The sequence below is a fragment of the Apis mellifera genome, linkage group LG16 (assembly GCF_003254395.2).
Source record: "Apis mellifera strain DH4 linkage group LG16, Amel_HAv3.1, whole genome shotgun sequence".
In the NCBI taxonomy this organism is placed as follows: domain Eukaryota; kingdom Metazoa; phylum Arthropoda; class Insecta; order Hymenoptera; family Apidae; genus Apis; species Apis mellifera.
In genome coordinates this window covers 2,628,600-2,646,562 of record NC_037653.1, presented here as the reverse complement: position 1 = coordinate 2,646,562, position 17,963 = coordinate 2,628,600, and the positions used below count along the sequence as shown (strand labels likewise).

At 28.2% G+C, this 17,963-nt stretch overlaps 3 protein-coding genes across 4 annotated transcripts in view; all 3 read right to left on the bottom strand.

The window, feature by feature from the left end:
- LOC409638 (elongation of very long chain fatty acids protein AAEL008004) overlaps positions 1-1,706 on the bottom strand; it is a 49,296-nt gene extending 47,590 nt beyond the window's left edge. The window contains exon 1 of the mRNA XM_006559408.3: positions 1,332-1,706. The gene's annotated coding sequence lies outside the window, so the exon portion shown is untranslated. The remainder of the gene's footprint in view (positions 1-1,331) is intronic.
- On the bottom strand, positions 1,436-3,202 carry LOC107965687. 2 transcript variants are annotated; one of them, XM_016917030.2, is made up of 2 exons: positions 2,485-3,202; positions 1,436-1,784 (listed from the first exon to the last, which is right to left on the bottom strand). In XM_016917030.2, exons 1-2 carry the CDS (start codon positions 2,585-2,587, stop codon positions 1,615-1,617), a joined length of 273 nt encoding a protein of 90 aa, XP_016772519.1. In that variant the 5' UTR covers positions 2,588-3,202; the 3' UTR covers positions 1,436-1,614. The 2 variants fall into 2 exon arrangements, with proteins under 2 accessions (XP_016772519.1, XP_016772518.1); XM_016917029.2 differs by lacking the exon at positions 2,485-3,202 and adding an exon at positions 2,148-2,467.
- A 1,717-nt stretch (positions 3,203-4,919) lies between these two features.
- LOC413789 (elongation of very long chain fatty acids protein AAEL008004) overlaps positions 4,920-17,963 on the bottom strand; it is a 38,995-nt gene continuing 25,951 nt past the window's right edge. The window contains exons 4-6 of the mRNA XM_397228.7: positions 9,618-9,755; positions 8,183-8,425; positions 4,920-7,669 (exon numbers count right to left, since the gene is read on the bottom strand). Of these exons, the coding sequence (XP_397228.2) occupies positions 7,307-7,669; positions 8,183-8,425; positions 9,618-9,755 (744 nt within the window). The 3' untranslated portion in view covers positions 4,920-7,306. The remainder of the gene's footprint in view (positions 7,670-8,182; positions 8,426-9,617; positions 9,756-17,963) is intronic.

Here is a 17,963-nt window from a genome sequence, read left to right as displayed (position 1 = left end):
ATGTTTGTGTTTCTTACATACATTTTTATAGCGTTTTATATTTATTTTTTTTTATCTTTATTACAATACATTTTTATAATGCTCTATATCTAATTTTCATAATATTAAATTTTTATAATAGAAAAATTAATAAATAATACGAAATATAAACTTGTACTTAATTAATTAATACATAAATAATATAAAAAATATAAATGATAAATATTTTCTAAAATTATTATTATTTAAAATAATGAATCATTTTGATAAATGATAAAAATATTTGTTTTAGATAATTATTGAAGTTATAGTGATTATTTGTTTTTCTTTATTTATTTCAAATAAAATATTCTAACAATTGATATTAATTTTATTTATTATAACGAAGATTGATTAAATTAACTCCTGAAAGGATTAATTTTAGCAATATTATGTAATGATAATGTTAATGTTCATTTTATTATTATAAATTGAATTAATTTGTGTAATTGATTTATCTGCATCAAGGGTTAAAGATGAAAAGTTTTATGAAAAATGTAGATGTTAAAATGTTTGAGAATTATTTACACAATTCGATTTAGGATAAGCGTGCTCGTCGGATTTCGTGACACTTTCATTTTTTATAAATGTCGAAATGTCCTCTATTGTCACGAAATTGGTCAATACCGTTCTACTCCTTATCGACTTTCCCCCTTTCGATTTTCCTAACGATTTACAACATACATGTGCTCGAGGCAACATCATGGAGTCTCCACAAAGGTTTCTTGCAACAATCTTTGCCGATTTCAGCAAATACATAATTCATTTCGTAACGGAAATACATACGAATTTTTTTCAGATCTGCATATAATTAAAACATTAGCTATTGTTATATTATTCATATGATAGAAGAATTTTAAAAAAACATCACGACTTTATAGGTTAATCAATTCGTACAATTATAAAGTTCATCGTATCAAACAATCAAGGTATGATATTTTAAAATGTTAATTGTACAAAATTTTAATAAAAATGTCATCAAAATTTTTCCGTACATTATATATTAATTTAATGCGAAAACATTCTTGATATTATTCTTTTATTTTTGACGTATTATTTGATTTCACATCATACATAATTAAATATGTATATGTACTCTTTTATACAACTCTGCGCGCCAAAGCACGTGCACCTAACCGATTTAAACCACTTCATCGAGATTGTCCAATGGATTGCCCGCTCGAAGGGGCTCGATTCATGCGCAAAGTTGGTGCGCAGCATCGATCCCACGAGATGAGAGCACGCTTAGATCATGGTGCCTCAAACACCGGTATACTGAATATAATCAGCTGATCGAAAGGAACGTTACTTACCAGTGACGTGCAGGCCGAACGAAAGGGATACAGACTTCCTCACTTGTTGCGTCGCTCGAATATATCCTGTCCTTGTGTTCCGTCCTTTTTGTCTCCTTTCTTTCTTTTTGCACGTCAATAGAAACTTCACTTGCCCGAACGAACAGTGTATGCCACGCCGGCCAGACTTTCGATGGATCCGGTTAAAAATATATACAGGGCGGGGCTCGGCGGAGATGCTCGAGCTTACTCGATGATTCTTCCTCCTTCTCGGTACGTTACACGGTAATCTCATGCCGCGTATTCACGACTGTACGATATCATCGTCATCATATACCGCGAAATCGTCGTACCTTTCTCGAATTCCCTTGACGTCTTGTAGTGTTCTATGAGTATCGTCGTTGCACTGAGAACCGCCGACAGGTCCGTAACTATCGGTTGGAGGAACCCACAAATACCGAAATTTTTGTTTCACTGAAGAATAACAAAAGAGAATGTATCAATACGAATGGTGGAAGGATGATATCAAGATGAATTTATTACATATAGTGTGATTGTCGACGATGTTTTGTGCGTAGTGAAATGAAAAGAAAGTTTGGAATTTTATGTGATTACGTAATTAAGAAAAAATTGATCGATAATGATCTCAATATTTTGATCTCCTATTTTAAAGTTGCGAAATGTTGCAAATGAATGTGCATCGTGATTATTACAGAAAATTCGATTATCATTTTAATTTTACGAGTTTAATACAAGTATCTTATTTTATCGTAACGAATTATATTTTTATTTTCGTTGCGGCGTGAACACTTTCTTTCTTAGAAAATGATAGATTACATAAAAACTGTTTTATAAAGACACGATCGACCAATTGAATGAACACGAGAGACATCTTAGAGAAACTACTATGATTTCTTATATCGTTTTGGAGATTCATTTCTGTTACAACTTTATCTTTTGAGATACGGATCTGTTTGTTCTTTATGATCATTAGCTGAACGATTCTTTTCGTATCATTCCGTACGTGAACACGTAGAACGTATATTTATAAATTTTTTAACGATTATATTTATTCTTCCAATTTTTGGTAAAGAGTTATAAATTAAAATGAAAGAAATATTCATAAATATCGTCTTACTTTAAAATTTACAATAACAAATATATATATACTTACGTGTATCGTAGAACTGCAATATTTCCGTTATTGTAACAGTATTGATGACTATGAAATTTGGATTTTGGTAAAAATTAACATCACTGTACCACCATGTATTCATTCTGTGTTACACCGAAATTAAAAATCAGTAATAATAATTATTACTCACGTAAAATATATCAATTCTTTAAAAAAATATAAATTCGATTGAAAAATATAAGTTGAATATCAAATTATGTTCAATAATTAACACAATATACGATAAAATAAAAATAGTCCAAATTAAAACAATTTTTTTCGATATCGCTCTGTATGACGCCGCAACGACATATTTCGTGTTCTGTTCAATCGTAACGTATATAGATCGATAACTCGAAATTAAATCGATATATTAAAATCGACATTAATTTTCAATACAAATTTTCAAACCTAACCCGAAATACTTGTAACGATAATATATCTACGTTAGACGAACTATTTATCATTAATAATAAGACATGAAAAGATTTTAAATTAACATAACCTACCATTTCAATTGCTATCTTTAACATTTTTGATTTCATTTCACGCGTTTAATTTTTTTTCTTGAAAATAACAAACTTTTTTACTATTTTTCTGCCATAGTGTTGTAGTACTCTAACGATTGATTACAACTTCATATATATCAAATTTCACTATGTATATTTATTTGTATATTTATAACGATAAGCTATATATGGAAAATTTCAATGATAGAATTTTATTCCATAGTACGTATTTTTCTTTTTTTTGTATTTTAATAAATGGAAATCGTTAAACCCTCAATAAAAAATAAAATTTAATACAAATCATTACACATCGTTTAAGAGAACAGGAAAAAAAAAGTGTTAATTTTATAAATATCTATCTTTTCCTATTAATTTTAATTTAACAGTACGAACTACTCGTAGATTGCTCGTAGACACGTTAATTTCTTTTTAAATGTATTTATTTAGCAATTGATAGTAGTAGTGCGAACCGTTTTCAAGGGTTTCGAACATCAAATAAACGGACACCTATTTCCCTGTGTTCATGGCTGAAGGCAACTCGCTCGTTTCAAATTCACTTTATTCTCGTGTAATTCTCCCCAATTATGTACAAAAATATAATGAGAATCAGTAATCATTACAGAGTTCGTAACATTAGGTGGTACATGACGATGGTATATGCTCTTGCCTTCTCGGCCTTGCGTGATCCTGACTTGTGACAACCTTCACAAAGTTGAAAACAGCTTTTTTCTGTTTTTTCTCCTTTTTCGTTTCTTTTTTTTTTTTGTTTTTTTTTTTTTTTATTTTTTTGAAAGTGAAAGATGATCGACCATCTTGAATTATATACTTTTTCATGCGCGTGTAATCTCTTTCTTTTCCTATATATATATATATATAAAACTCAAATATCCTGCAAGATTAGATCTGATGTGAAATTTGATTGTTTTCTTTCCTTTTTTTCCCCTCATTCTTCTGTTCATTTCATTTATAAAAATGAAAAATTAGTTCTTTCAAGAAATATATATATATATATATATATATATATATATATATATTTTGTATGTATTGTACTTACAAAACATTGTATGAAAAGAATAGGAGAGAGAAAAATATTAAAAAAACTAATCTCAAGGATGATATCCATTACATTTGACAATTTGATTTAACAGAAATAAATATCAATACTATTGAAAGTTCATGACTTTTTCTCCATTATCATTATGGATACAAGATCAAGGATACAAAGTTAAAATAAAATTAAAGATTAAAATCATTGATTAAAAGAATAAAATAAACTTCTGGCACGAGTTACAAAAATCTTGATAATAAAGGATTTTTGAAAAGCTTCGGTCGTTATTAAATTGTATATAAGAAAAATCATTGATAAAAATTCCCTTAGAAAAGATTAAGCAGAAAGGTATTACTCGCACACGCCTGATGTAAGAAAACACGAAATTTGTATACTGACATGAAGAGCAGCCTTTTCCTATATTTTTAAATCGAAAAGGAACACGGAGAATATTCTTAAATAGATCATAATGGATTATCGATTTTTCGAACCATAGAACACTTTTGTATTGTGAACGCGTCGATGGCATGTTTGTGAATGTTTTTTTTATTAACCCTCTATAAGCAGAATTTCTCTCACTTAATCTTTAAAAACAAGATTAAAATTTTTCCTCAAATTTAATCCAAAACTTAAAAATTAATAATCATTGCGAATAAACGATATAATGACAAATATTGGTGATAAAGAGATGAACAAAATTTGAAGAACATAAATATGAAATTATGCGATTTTTCAAATTATACATATGGTGTTATATAGAGGGTTAAAATGTTCTATGATGTTCGTGTCTCGTGGCTTATTGTCCTCATTGACAGACACGAATCGGTTCGACAGAATTCTTTACTTTTTCTTTACATTTTCCAACACGCAGTATGATATTTTTTTTTTTTTTTTTTGCAAGACTTTAACAGGTGCGAAATTGCTTTGTTTTCTATGCTAAAGTTATTTTTACAAGTTTTTTTATAATGAATTATAAAAAAAAAAAAGAAGAAAGAAAAAGAAAAAAACAAAAGAAAACAATTAAACGAAACGCCTTTATGATTCATATTGGTTGACACGAGATTGCATAATTGAAAATGCATAATCACTGGGTAGAAATGATTTGATTTGATTTGATTTTTGAACCATAGCCGAGAAACGATATTACAGGGATTTTATATAAACGGAAGAAGAATTCAGTTCAAAAGAGGTTCAAGTTATTATAATATTTTGAGCGTTAAAGATATATAAAAAATTATTTGCTAAATCGTAACTCGAAGATCAATTCCTTATTATTTTGGAATGAGTGACAAAGGACTAAAAAAAGCAAAAGCTTTGTCGACTAAAGAAATGCATATTCGTCACATCATCGAAAGCTAATTTTATATTAAGAGAGAGAGAAAAAAAAAAAAAAAAAAAAAATGTCTTTTCGAGATGTTGAAATGATATTTGCACGTACGTTTTTTACGATTATATTAACAGTCTTGTCGACGTTGGTTTCTCTTTTTTTTCTTTTTTTTTTTTTTTACTTCTTTTATTATAAATCATTTCTCATCAAATATTTTTTTTTTTTTTTCTAATACGTTATTAAAACTTGGCAATAATACATTTCCATAATATGAATACTTTCACAAGAAAGCACGTCTTTGACACCATTAACGTCAACGTTTTTTTTTTTTTTTTCTTTTATTATGCGATTGATCTATTATTTCCTTGTAAAAATATACAACATTAAATTTATAGGATCGAATTGTTCTTTTTTTTTTTTTTTTCCTCAGATTTTTTTTTATTTCTGTGCGGTCATAAATAAAAACCTTCATCTTTCCGTAATAGGAAGAGTACAAAAGTTTGTAACCTTAACAAGAGATTTCATATGATTCCTAGATAAACGTTTTCTCTTTCCCTCCATGCATTTATATAACATATGTATATTCGAACGATTGGCATTCGACCTTCTTTTTTTTTTTTTTACCAATATGACCAGTTCATCGGTGAACAAGAGATAAATTTCGCCGACAATTTTTTTTTAAAACTCTTGAGAAGCTTGATTCTACCTCAACAGCTGATATATATATATACATATATATATATATGTATATATCCATGAATATTTTATTTAAAAAAAAAAAAAGAAATGTTGCGTGGCTTTATTATTGACTACGAATAACAAAAAGCTAACCGAACATTCTCAAAGATATGATGTACAATTTTTGCCGAGTTATATCGATGATGTTTCTTCAATAATAGAGAAGAATCAAGCTTCAACAAGAGAGGAGAAGGATCGATACGTTTTCTCTCCTTCTTTAAACGCGAATCGACAGACGCTTATTTCTACGACGAACACCAAAGCTTTGAACACAATCGGGGCAATAGAGAGACAGAGTCGGACGATAAGGAAATACGGTAAATGGGGATCGTTTCAATGCCTCCCCAATAAGAAATGCCTCGTAATCATATACAACTAACAAACGATCACACTCGTTCACGCATACAATAAACGCACGCAATGAAAAAAAAAAAACACTCTCGACAATCGCGTGCGGAAAACATAATGTCATCGATGAGACAGATCGATCATTAATTTATTACTCATCGTGTGCGCGTTTTAATTTTTGTCCGTTTATTCTCTCTGGTCTCTTCGCATTCCTCGGTCGTTCATCACCGGCTCATCACCATTTTTGCTCTTTTTTTCTCCGTTCATAAAGCCATCGACGAGTCGACGACTTTCTTCAGCCTCATCCACAATCCGGTTGCGGATGGAATTTTTTTTTTATATATATATATATATTATAATTAATACATGTATACAACAATACGGGTAAAAGAGCCCTTTCTCCTTATTAATAATAATATTATCAATAATTATTTCTTATATAAACCCCGTTAAACTATTCCGACATAAACATAATCGCCACCCCGTTTGATACAGTTTTTTTTTTAATATGAAATAATTTAAAGCGTTAGCGGGAAAATCGAACGTATCTGCGCGACAGATGTCTCTCGTCGACGACTCTATACGTGAACATGAACACAGACTCCACGGCGAATTACAACTAGTATTATAGTTTATTTTACTTTGCGAAACGGCCACATTGGATCCAGGCGGAGTCGCGCGCAATCACTACTCGAATCGAAATCGTTCGACATGTTTTTTTTATGTATATGTTTTGTGTATAAACTGTCACTGTACGACCGTCAATGTGCCGGCAACGTGTAATTATACTGTATATCGTGTGATTTGGTATCTCGACGGTTGTTCAAGAGCTTTTACCAAAATCAGAATGTCCTAAGCGAGCTTTTTCTCCGTGTTATTATTGGCGACATAACCGTTATTTGTTCCGTTGCTGTAACAGCTGTTATACTCCTTGTTGTATTCCTTATTGTAGATCGTCGTGTATGACGAAACACCGTTTTGTCGTGGCGCCGAATCCTCGAGTACAGGCATGCAAAGACCGGTCGACCCATTTTGTACACTGTACTTCTTTGCTGATTTTTCCCTTCTGTCTACGTACTTTGCTTTGTAAAAGTCCGAAAAAAGACCTAAAAAGAGCACGCCGTGTAAACCGATCCAAATCATAAAGCTACGAGGATAATCGCAGTCTATAAAAAGAAGCTGGAACTGGTGACACATGATTAACACGAATTGCACCTGAAAAAATTCATTCCGTTTATTTTCAATTAAAAACACATATAATTTGGCTAAACTTCATTATACCACTTTTATCTAAAGTTTTTCTTCTCTTTTGTATTTTATTGCTTGATAAAGACAAAATGTATTACTATTAGCACGCTTGTATACGTCTGTGGTTTAGAATTAGGTTAGGTAATTAATTTTATATCAACGTCTTGCTGAAGAATTGTATATAACAAGAAAATCTTATCGTATGAATATTTAATAGCATTATTTGTTATCAAAATGATATGATACGTTTAATAGAATTATTTTCTAATATTACATTCGACGAATAGATACAATAAAGATCAGCTAGGTTAGGAAATTTTTGAATCAATGTATCTCAATATTTTAAAATTATTGTTACTTCACTTGTATTCTACTATCAAAATATAAGAAAAAGTTTAGAAAAAAAGTGGTAATAAAATGAAATGTAGAAACATAACCTATGAATTGGCAATCGATTATTTAATCATTTAATAAACTTACCATTTGCATAGTAGTCAGGTACTTTTTCCACCATATATACTTCTGATATTCAGGGCCCATTGCAGCCACCATATAGTAGAAATACATTATAATATGAACAAAAGTGTTTAAAAGGGCGAAGAAAGTGCTATGACCGCCTGGTGCGAACTTCAAGCCCATCCAAACTGAAAATGGCATTATGCCATGATGGATTACGTGAAGCGTTGACACGTGCTGATTCTTTTTCCTCAGAATGAAAAAGAGCTGAAAAAAAAAATATTGTTAATATTCTGCCATACATATAAATATACAAATTCGATCATATTGGTAATTTTATTTTTAATCTTTTATCTTTAAATATTTATAAAAAAGTTAAATTGTTTTAATTTAAATGATATTTTTTAATTTTATTAGTTACAATACCTGACCGTTAATCTTTATAAACATTCACACAAATATTGTTCAATCGTATTACGAAAAAAAAAAAAAAAAAGAAATGCAATTATTAGTCATAAAATCGATTTTAATCTACTTGTAGCCACGAGCCAAAGCGATTTGTAAAAAAGTAAAAAAAATTAAAGAGCAAATGTCAAAACTCAATATCTTATAAATGTGATTTTATGATGTTTATACGATATTTTTGAATGCTCTGTTTTCTCGCATATCTGCAATTAACGTCCATTATAACTGTCGATTTCATTATCGCAGAGAAATAGCACGAATTTCCATCCTATATCGAATAGTAACATATTAATGCCTTGGTGTTACCAGTAGTACAAACGTTCGTTCGAGCAGTATGCATATGTGGCTTCTCGCAACTGTAATTATGTGTGTTTTTTTATTTGCAATAAAAAAATCTTACAATATCGGTAAGTAATTTATTCTGAATAGCTCGATAGTTTTAGATAAAACGATTTTTTAAAATAACAAAATAAAATTACCAATTTATTCTTTATGAATTTTTTTCTTCTTCTTTTTTTTTTTTTTTTTTTTTTTTTTAAGAACACGTTGATGGTTAAAAAACCGATCAACGTTAAAAATAGGAAAGTTTAATAATTATATTTTATCTTTCTTTAAAAAATTAAATATCGAGAGACAAATTTTATTATATCTATCAAACAAAAAAAAAAAATTAATCATCAACAATTTCTTTCTTTACTCTTTTTTCATTTCAACGTATAACAGTATCATCCTTCATTCAATTTCACCTCCAATCTCCAACCTGTTTGTAAATAGATCAAATATTAACAAATATTATCCAATCAAATAATATAATCGTATAATCTCATTTGATAAATCTCGAATAATTTTTTTACAGATTTTAAAAATTGGCCGTTCTCCTCCTAATCTTCGTAGCACCGCACCGACGATGAAACACGTAGAAGAATGAAAAAGGAATCGAATTGATGAAACTTTGGAAAGATATATATTACATATATACTACAACAATACTTACGGTATCGAAGAACTCGGTGAACTTGCTGATGTAATACCACCAACATGTGTTGGCCATTCGTAGCGCCATAGCGTTGTTGGAATAGTCGACCGGTTGGCACCGGAAACTGTATCCTTTCGCCCAGCCACTCATCAAGTACTAAAACAAGAAAATGGTGGAAAGTGAGGACAATAAAAGGGGGCGCATTCACCGGCACGGGGACGGCTGCGAGTTATACAGTTCCGACTGTACGACAATCAGCATATAGAGCGCGATCGCCCGCTTTTCACCGGGGAAACTCTGTTCCTCCGCTCGCTTTGTTTCGATCAAGAAGCCAGCCGAAGGGGCGGGGACAAGGCAACAAAAGAGTCCTCTCGGTTTCGGTCTATCTCTCTCTCTCTCTCTCTTTCTCTCCCTGTTTCTTTCTCTCTCTCGCGCGCGCATGCGCAAGATTCTCTCCTCGCTGCTATCTCGAATCCTAAAAAGCCCACGCGCTCCTTCGACAATTTACGAACAATAGTTTGTTTCCCGTATCATTTCGGCCATTTTTGCAGTTTCTTTCGAGGGGGAAAAAAAAAAAAGGAGAGACAAAAATCAAGCCATGCGTGATTGATGGGCGAAGCATTCGATTAATCGTTCCCGTGCTTTTCTTCGATTGTTTTATTATACGGTTATTATTACGATATTTATATCATTGCGCGCTATATTCTACAGAAGCAGAAAATCTGAGGAATGAGCTTTCAACTCGATTTGTTTATTCATTTTTTTAATCGATAAAGATGGAACGAGGGTTATATGGTTTTTTCTCTCTCTCCCCTCTTTTCTCTCATTTCCACACGCACACGTCGTTTCGATTGAATTGTAAGACAAGAACTTGTTACAATAGACGATTATATACGTGCTCAAAATATGTATACGTTACGTATCGCGGAAGTGGAAGAAGAAATCTCGCAAGGCCGAGGTAATTGGTTAAATGGCGATGATTTTACTCAAATCATGCATGAAATGACATTACGAATATCTATATATATAGCCTTCCCTCGTATCGTAGTCGAAACGAGCAATTTGCTAGAAACGCGATATACGTTACAATCATTTTAATATATTCGCTATCGTGCATTATAAATAGATATTGTTCGACTGTAAGTATTCGAAAATTGGACAAATGGTTTTTCGTTTGCTGGAGCAGTTAAAAAGTTAAGAATGAAGGAAAAAAATTGCATGTTTTTAAATTATCGATTTAAAAAATTAGAGGTGGAGGGAGATATCCCTAGGCGCGAGTAAAATTCCCTATACGGATCATTGTAAAGTTAATTAAAAAGGAAAAAACGAAAAAGGCATGTATTATATATATATATTTACACGTAAACAAATACTTATATGTAAATATATATATATATATATAAAAGTTTCTTTCAGATATTTTCTTAAATAAAACTATAATTTTCTTTAGTAACTTTTTTATAGGATTACATATATAACTTCGAAACGGAATAAATTGTTTCAACTATATTTCTTCGAATAATGCAAAAATTAAAAATAAGATAATTGGGGAGAATTAAAAATAATTGTATTCATATATTAAAATGAATCATACTTTGTACATATCTATGCAATATTTTGTATTTAAATGCTTCTGTACAATATAAAGAGTAATGAGCATTATAATTACGAGTAATTTCATTTTATCTTTTCTTTCAAATTTTCTTTCTACGATTGAGTTTCTAAAATAGCGCATTACGAGTAAAAATATATAAATAAATAAATAAATAAATAAATAAAAAAGAAGAAAGTCAACAATTTTTATTCAATAACAAATTTATCTAATTTATATTCTCTATTTGATTATTTCCCGTTTAATGATTATTGATTTTACATTCATATATTTGCCTATTGATATTTTTCAAGCAATCGAACAAGCTGTCTAATCTTTTTAATCGATAACATGGAACACTCGTTACATAAACGAATAGGATAGAATCAATTTCACGTCAATAAAAATATATTACAATATAGTGCCTTGGAGGAGAAACGTGGTCGTATTGCCATGGCTAATGGTTGAAGGTTAAATTCAACTGGTTATCTCGTAGAATTTGGAATCGGGCAAATCGTGATATTATTCAGATTTTTAGATAAATTATTAAGGGTAGAAGATAATTGATAATATCGGTTGTTACAAAAGTGACAGGAAATCAAATAACAGAAAAATCGACAAACAAACCTTTCTAAGGAGAAGTTATTTGAATGTTTCTAACCTCTAATTGAAGTGTATCCCAACTTTTTTTTCTTAAAAACATAACTCATTTCTGTTGTAAACAAGTAAATTTCTTTCTTTTTCTTTTTCATAGTAATGTAATTTTAATTGGGTGATATTTATTACAATATATATTTATTAAATATTTATTTTAACCTAATAATATTTTTATTGGAAATAATATCAAATAAAATTAGTTCAATACATTTTCATATTCTATCAACGATTAGATAAGAAAATTAAAATTATGTATTTTATTTATTATTTACCAATTTAAATTTTTCAATATCAAAGATAATTACTCTTAAATAAATTTAATTAGTTTCAATGTGATGTGAAATTGATATGCAATTATTTAATGGTATATTTACTCATTGAATTCTAAATATTTATTAAATCATTTATCAATATCAACAATCAATTTTTCTAAGGAGAAGTTGTTTGAATGTTTCTAATCTTTAATTGAAGTGTATCCCAACTTTTTTTTCTTAAAAACATAACTCATTTCTGTTGTAAACAAGTAAATTTCTTTCTTTTTCTTTTTCATAGTAATGTAATTTTAATTGGATGATATTTATTAAAATATATATTTGTTAAATATTTATCTTAACCTAATAATATTTTTATTGGAAATAATATCAAATAAAATTGGTTCAATAAATTCAATACATTTTTATATTCTATGAATGATCAGATAAGAAAATTAAAATTATGTATTTTATTTATTCTTTACCAATTTAAATTTTTCAACATCAAAGATAATTACACTCTTAAATTTAATTAGTTTCAATGTGATGTGAAATTGATATGCAATTATTTAATAGTATATTTACTCATTGAATTCTAAATATTTATTAAATCATTTATCAATATCAACAATCAATTTTTCTAAGGAGAAGTTGTTTGAATGTTTTTAATCTCTAATTGAAGTGTATCCCAACTTTTTTTTCTTAAAAACATAACTCATTTCTGTTGTAAACAAGTAAATTTCTTTCTTTCTTTTTTTCATAGTAATGTATTTTTAATTGAGTGATATTTATTAAAATATATATTTGTTAAATATTTATTTTAACCTAATAATATTTTTATTGGTATAAAATTGGTTCAATAAATTCAATATATTTTCATATTCTATGAATGATTAGATAAGAAAATTAAAATTATGTATTTTATTTATTCTTTACCAATTTAAATTTTTCAACATCAAAGATAATTGCTCTTAAATAAATTTAATTAATTTCAATGTGATGTAAAATTGATATGCAATTATTTAATGATATATTTAATCATTGAATTCTAAATATTTATTAAATCATTTATCAATATCAACAATCAATTTTTCTAAGGAGAAGTTGTTTGAATGTTCCTAATCTCTAATTGAAGTGTATCCCAACTTTTTTTCTTAAAAACATAACTCATTTCTGTTGTAAACAAGTAAATTTCTTTCTTTCTTTTTTTCATAGTAATGTATTTTTAATTGAGTGATATTTATTAAAATATATATTTGTTAAATATTTATTTTAACCTAATAATATTTTTATTGGTATAAAATTGGTTCAATAAATTCAATATATTTTCATATTCTATGAATGATTAGATAAGAAAATTAAAATTATGTATTTTATTTATTCTTTACCAATTTAAATTTTTCAATATCAAAGATAATTACACTCTTAAATAAATTTAATTAGTTTCAATGTAATGTGAAATTGATATGCAATTATTTAATGGTATATTTAGTCAAGTTTAGTGAATTCTGAATATTTATTAAATCAATCATTTTATATACAACATGTTTAATAATATAATGGAGAAAATAATAAATTTAAAAAATTTCAAAATAATTATAAAAATAAAAAAGTTACCTTGTTGATTATTATTCCATTTAGAAACTTGATTTGTTATATTTTTGTATAAAAAAGAAAGGAACAAACTCAAGAAAAAAAACAATGTTTCAGATACTTTCATCAAATAATGTTTCTTGCTAGATTTTTCTTTTGTGAAAAGAATATGCATATTAATATCAAATCAATAATTGAATATTATTAATTGTTATATCATTTAATTTATTTTTTATTATATATAAAATGACACGCTACTGTAAATTTTTTTTGATTTCCTTCCAATTTCATCTGTCAACATCTGTTATTCATTTGTACAATTGAAGAAAAAAAAAATTGTGTCTCTTAACAATATATATCATATTTGGACAGACAAAAAATATAATGATAATTAAATACAATGCTTACAAATATTTATGATCTTGATATTCTGATTTCTGTATTTTTGTATTATGAATATTGTTATTAAAATTAGATATTATTTATTTGAAATATATAAATGGAACATAAGAAGAAGAAGAAATAATAATTATTTCAAATGAAATAATTAAAATTAATTCTTTCAAATATATTATTATTCAAATAATATTATTTGAGATAAAACGATATAATAAAAAATAAAAAAAAAATCCAATTCCATTCTTAATTAATCCCTTTGAATATTTGGAATTTGTTATTTGAAGAAATTTTCAAATTAGATTTTATATTTTTTTATTTCAAAAATAAATCAATCAGATTTTACTACATATAAATTCATTTATTTTTGAATGACAGGTAATATTAGGATAATTTCAAGTAAATTTAAAGCGTAATTAGAAATTATAAAAGATGATAAATGAGTTAAATTAAGTAAGTTAAGTAAATCTAATAATTATTATCGTAACTTGTAATTTTAAATTTGCCTCGCCTTCGACAAATTAAACTTTTGCATCATAGTGTAGAAAAAAAGAAAAAAAAAATACAGAAAAAATGAATAGCTAATCCGACTTGTTAACTGTATAATGCTCAAGATGTTAATCTCTTCACTTATTTCTAGAACAACGCAGATACATCTAATTTAATATTCATTTTTTTTTTCAATTTATGAATATTAAATTTATGAATATAAACACATCGTAAATAATCATGATTTCTCAATTTATAAAACACAACGCTCGGTTCTTAGAAAATTTTTATAATTAAAATTCTAATACGCGATTAATACGACTATTAAAAATTGTATCGAATGTATTTGCAATTCATTCGATTTTTACTGTAATTAATAATAATAGTAAAATAGAATCTTTTTCTGGTTCATAAAAAAAAAAAAAAAAAAAAAAAAAATATGATCCTCAAAAAACAACGACTATTTTGAGGGATCATTTCTAATTTTCGATTCGATTATTTATTATTAAAATACTTTTCATTCTTGTGAATAAATAAATGTAAATAAAATAATTAAAATTCTCAGGCGAATATACAATATTATATTATATTTATATTAATATTATATTATATGAATAAAAGAAATTTTCTTCAGGGTCAAAAATTTGCTTGGTAATTTTTTTTTTTCTCTATTAATCCAAACTATTTATTCAGTCAAAAGATGTTCATCTTCCAAGAATTCAATGTTAATTTTAATGTTTTTTTTTTTATCATCTTCATCGCAGAAATATACACAAATATATATCGTTAACAAATCTCAAAAAGATTTTGCATAACTACGTAGAAACGTTACGAAATATGCACATACTGATTAAAATAAATGACTCGCGACTTGTCACTGGTTTCGTGAACTTCAAGAATGTTTTACCGACGGATTTTGGCCGCGGTAAGTTGGATAATCGCGTGACGCACGACATCCGCGATTCATATGTAACTTGATTGGTATCATCGACTCTGGAACACGGAATTCCATTAAACTTGACTGTGTTAAGCAGAGTTGGGAAAGCTTGGGTGTAGTTTAAAGTATGGGTCGTCCGGTAACGAGAGCACAACGCGTGTATGGCCGAGGTAGTTGTTGTGTCAAGGCCACGCGGTGTGATCTCGCGTTAAACACGATACGCACGCCAGGATAATTTTTCAGCGCATGGCGTTACACGATGATTAGAATTTTCAGGGGAGAATCCCGTGCTCGGCTCGAATTTCGTCCGTTTGGAAAAAAAAAAAGAAAAAAACAAAAGAGATAAATTTTAATGAAATATTAATTAATTAATTTATTTATTATTTTTTTTTTTATAACACTCGATTCGATTAATCAAAAATGTTTATTCAAAACTTCGTCATTTTACGATTCGATCGACGCCATATTGATTTTATTTACGTCAATCGCATTTTAAGGAGATAAGTTTAAAAAAAAAATTAAATTATCGATTACAAGGAAGAAGTGTCCAATATTTATATTAAATATTTAGTATTTACGATGTTAAGCAAATTTTTCTTATATTGACTTAATAATTTTAATAATTTTTTTTAAACATGTATCTCAAACGAGATGGATTAATTGCCAATAAAAATTTTTATTTTTTTGAAATCGAAGTCTCTCGTTCATTATTGAATCTACGATTATCCCAAGTAATTTTATTGCCTCTATTCTTTAAGCACGATCCTCCAAGTATTATTACGTTATTTCAATTATTCGTATTCTTTAACACAATGTTTCCCTACGGCGTTAAAACGAACGATTTACATTTTTTCGATAGCAAATAAAACTGAAATCTGTCCCCTTTTAAAATAAAATTTCCTTTAAACAAAAGCTTTCCTTCCGATTTATCCCACGTTCACATTGTTTCCATGCACGTTTCACGGAACGGAGATTTTCGAAGCTTTTCGGGCGTGCTCTCCACCCCTTCCTTCCCACTCCTCCCTCTCCTCCCGCTCCTCCTCCTCCTCCCAAAGTGCTCTAGCGGCATTGCAGTTAGTTTGCAGTAACTCAGAAGTCTAAGGACACACCGATATCGCATGCAGGCTGGTGTGTGTGCGTGCGCGCTGTGTGTGTGTATATATAACGCGGTAGTAGGGTTTCCGTGGAACCCTAATTAAGCCATTTGCAATATCAGTGAAACGTCAGAACGTTTATACGTTTGAAAGGATAGGTACTGTTTGTACAGGAAGTCTTGGACAATGATATCGACGCTATTTACAAGCACTTCTAAATTGGTTTCAAGTGATAGTTACAGTAACGCATCGTTAATAGCTGCAATAGTTGGAATTGTATCAATGTGTTCAAAACTGGATATATTCCAGTAAATAAAATAATTTTGTTACGGTATTTAATTTGGTTTATAAAGATATTTAAAATATTGTAATAAATAAAATCATTGATCAAAATAATTTTATTACGGTTGTTTCGCATATGATTTTTTATGTACAAAAAAAATAATAAAAAAAGAATAAATAGGAAAATATAGAGAGAAAGAAAACAAAAAATACTTATTCAAAAATTTCTTCAATTCATTTTTTTTTTTACTAATAAATTTGATTTTAAGATATTTTAATATATGCAAAGATACAATTATTATTGTTCAAGGAACAGAATTGAAAGAGAATATTTCAATGGCTATAATGAGATAAATTTTTAATCTCAATATTATTTCAAATTAATCGCATCATATGTAACATAGTTGAAAAAATAATTCTTTGAAAATATTTTTACTTTTTATTATTTTTATTTATTCAACGGACGGCGGTCATTGACCGATCTTGGAATTTTTGGTATTATAATATATTCACTTAGGAAGATTGTCAATAAAAAAAATGTAAACATCGGTTCGTTGACTCGGTAAAAAGAAAAAAAATACAGAAACTCGTTTGGCCGAAACAGTTTCTGAAAATGGCTGGAATAACTCTATACCCACTATCCAGATAATAATATATTTTTTTTATGATGTATATATAATTATTATACAACTATAGAGCTACCATGAATTAATTAACTTCTGATTTTTTTATTTTCCCAATTAACAATTTATATATATTTATATTTTTGATAAAATTATATTAATTTCATCAAAAAATTGTTACTTTTTATATAAACAAAAATATAATTACACACGCATATCTTTCTTGCAACAATTATTTCAATTCAATAACTTTTAATGTGTTTCAAAATATAGCTTACGAACGGTAATCGAAAGTATATTGAAATCATAGCGAATTTCGCACCTGTTCCCTGCCCGAGATACGTGTCGCGTGGAATCGTGTCATCGTGTCATGAAAATTACGTCCTTGCTCATTACGATACTCTGCAGCTACGCTGCCTCTCAAATGGTAAAACTGAACGGTCGAGCAAGA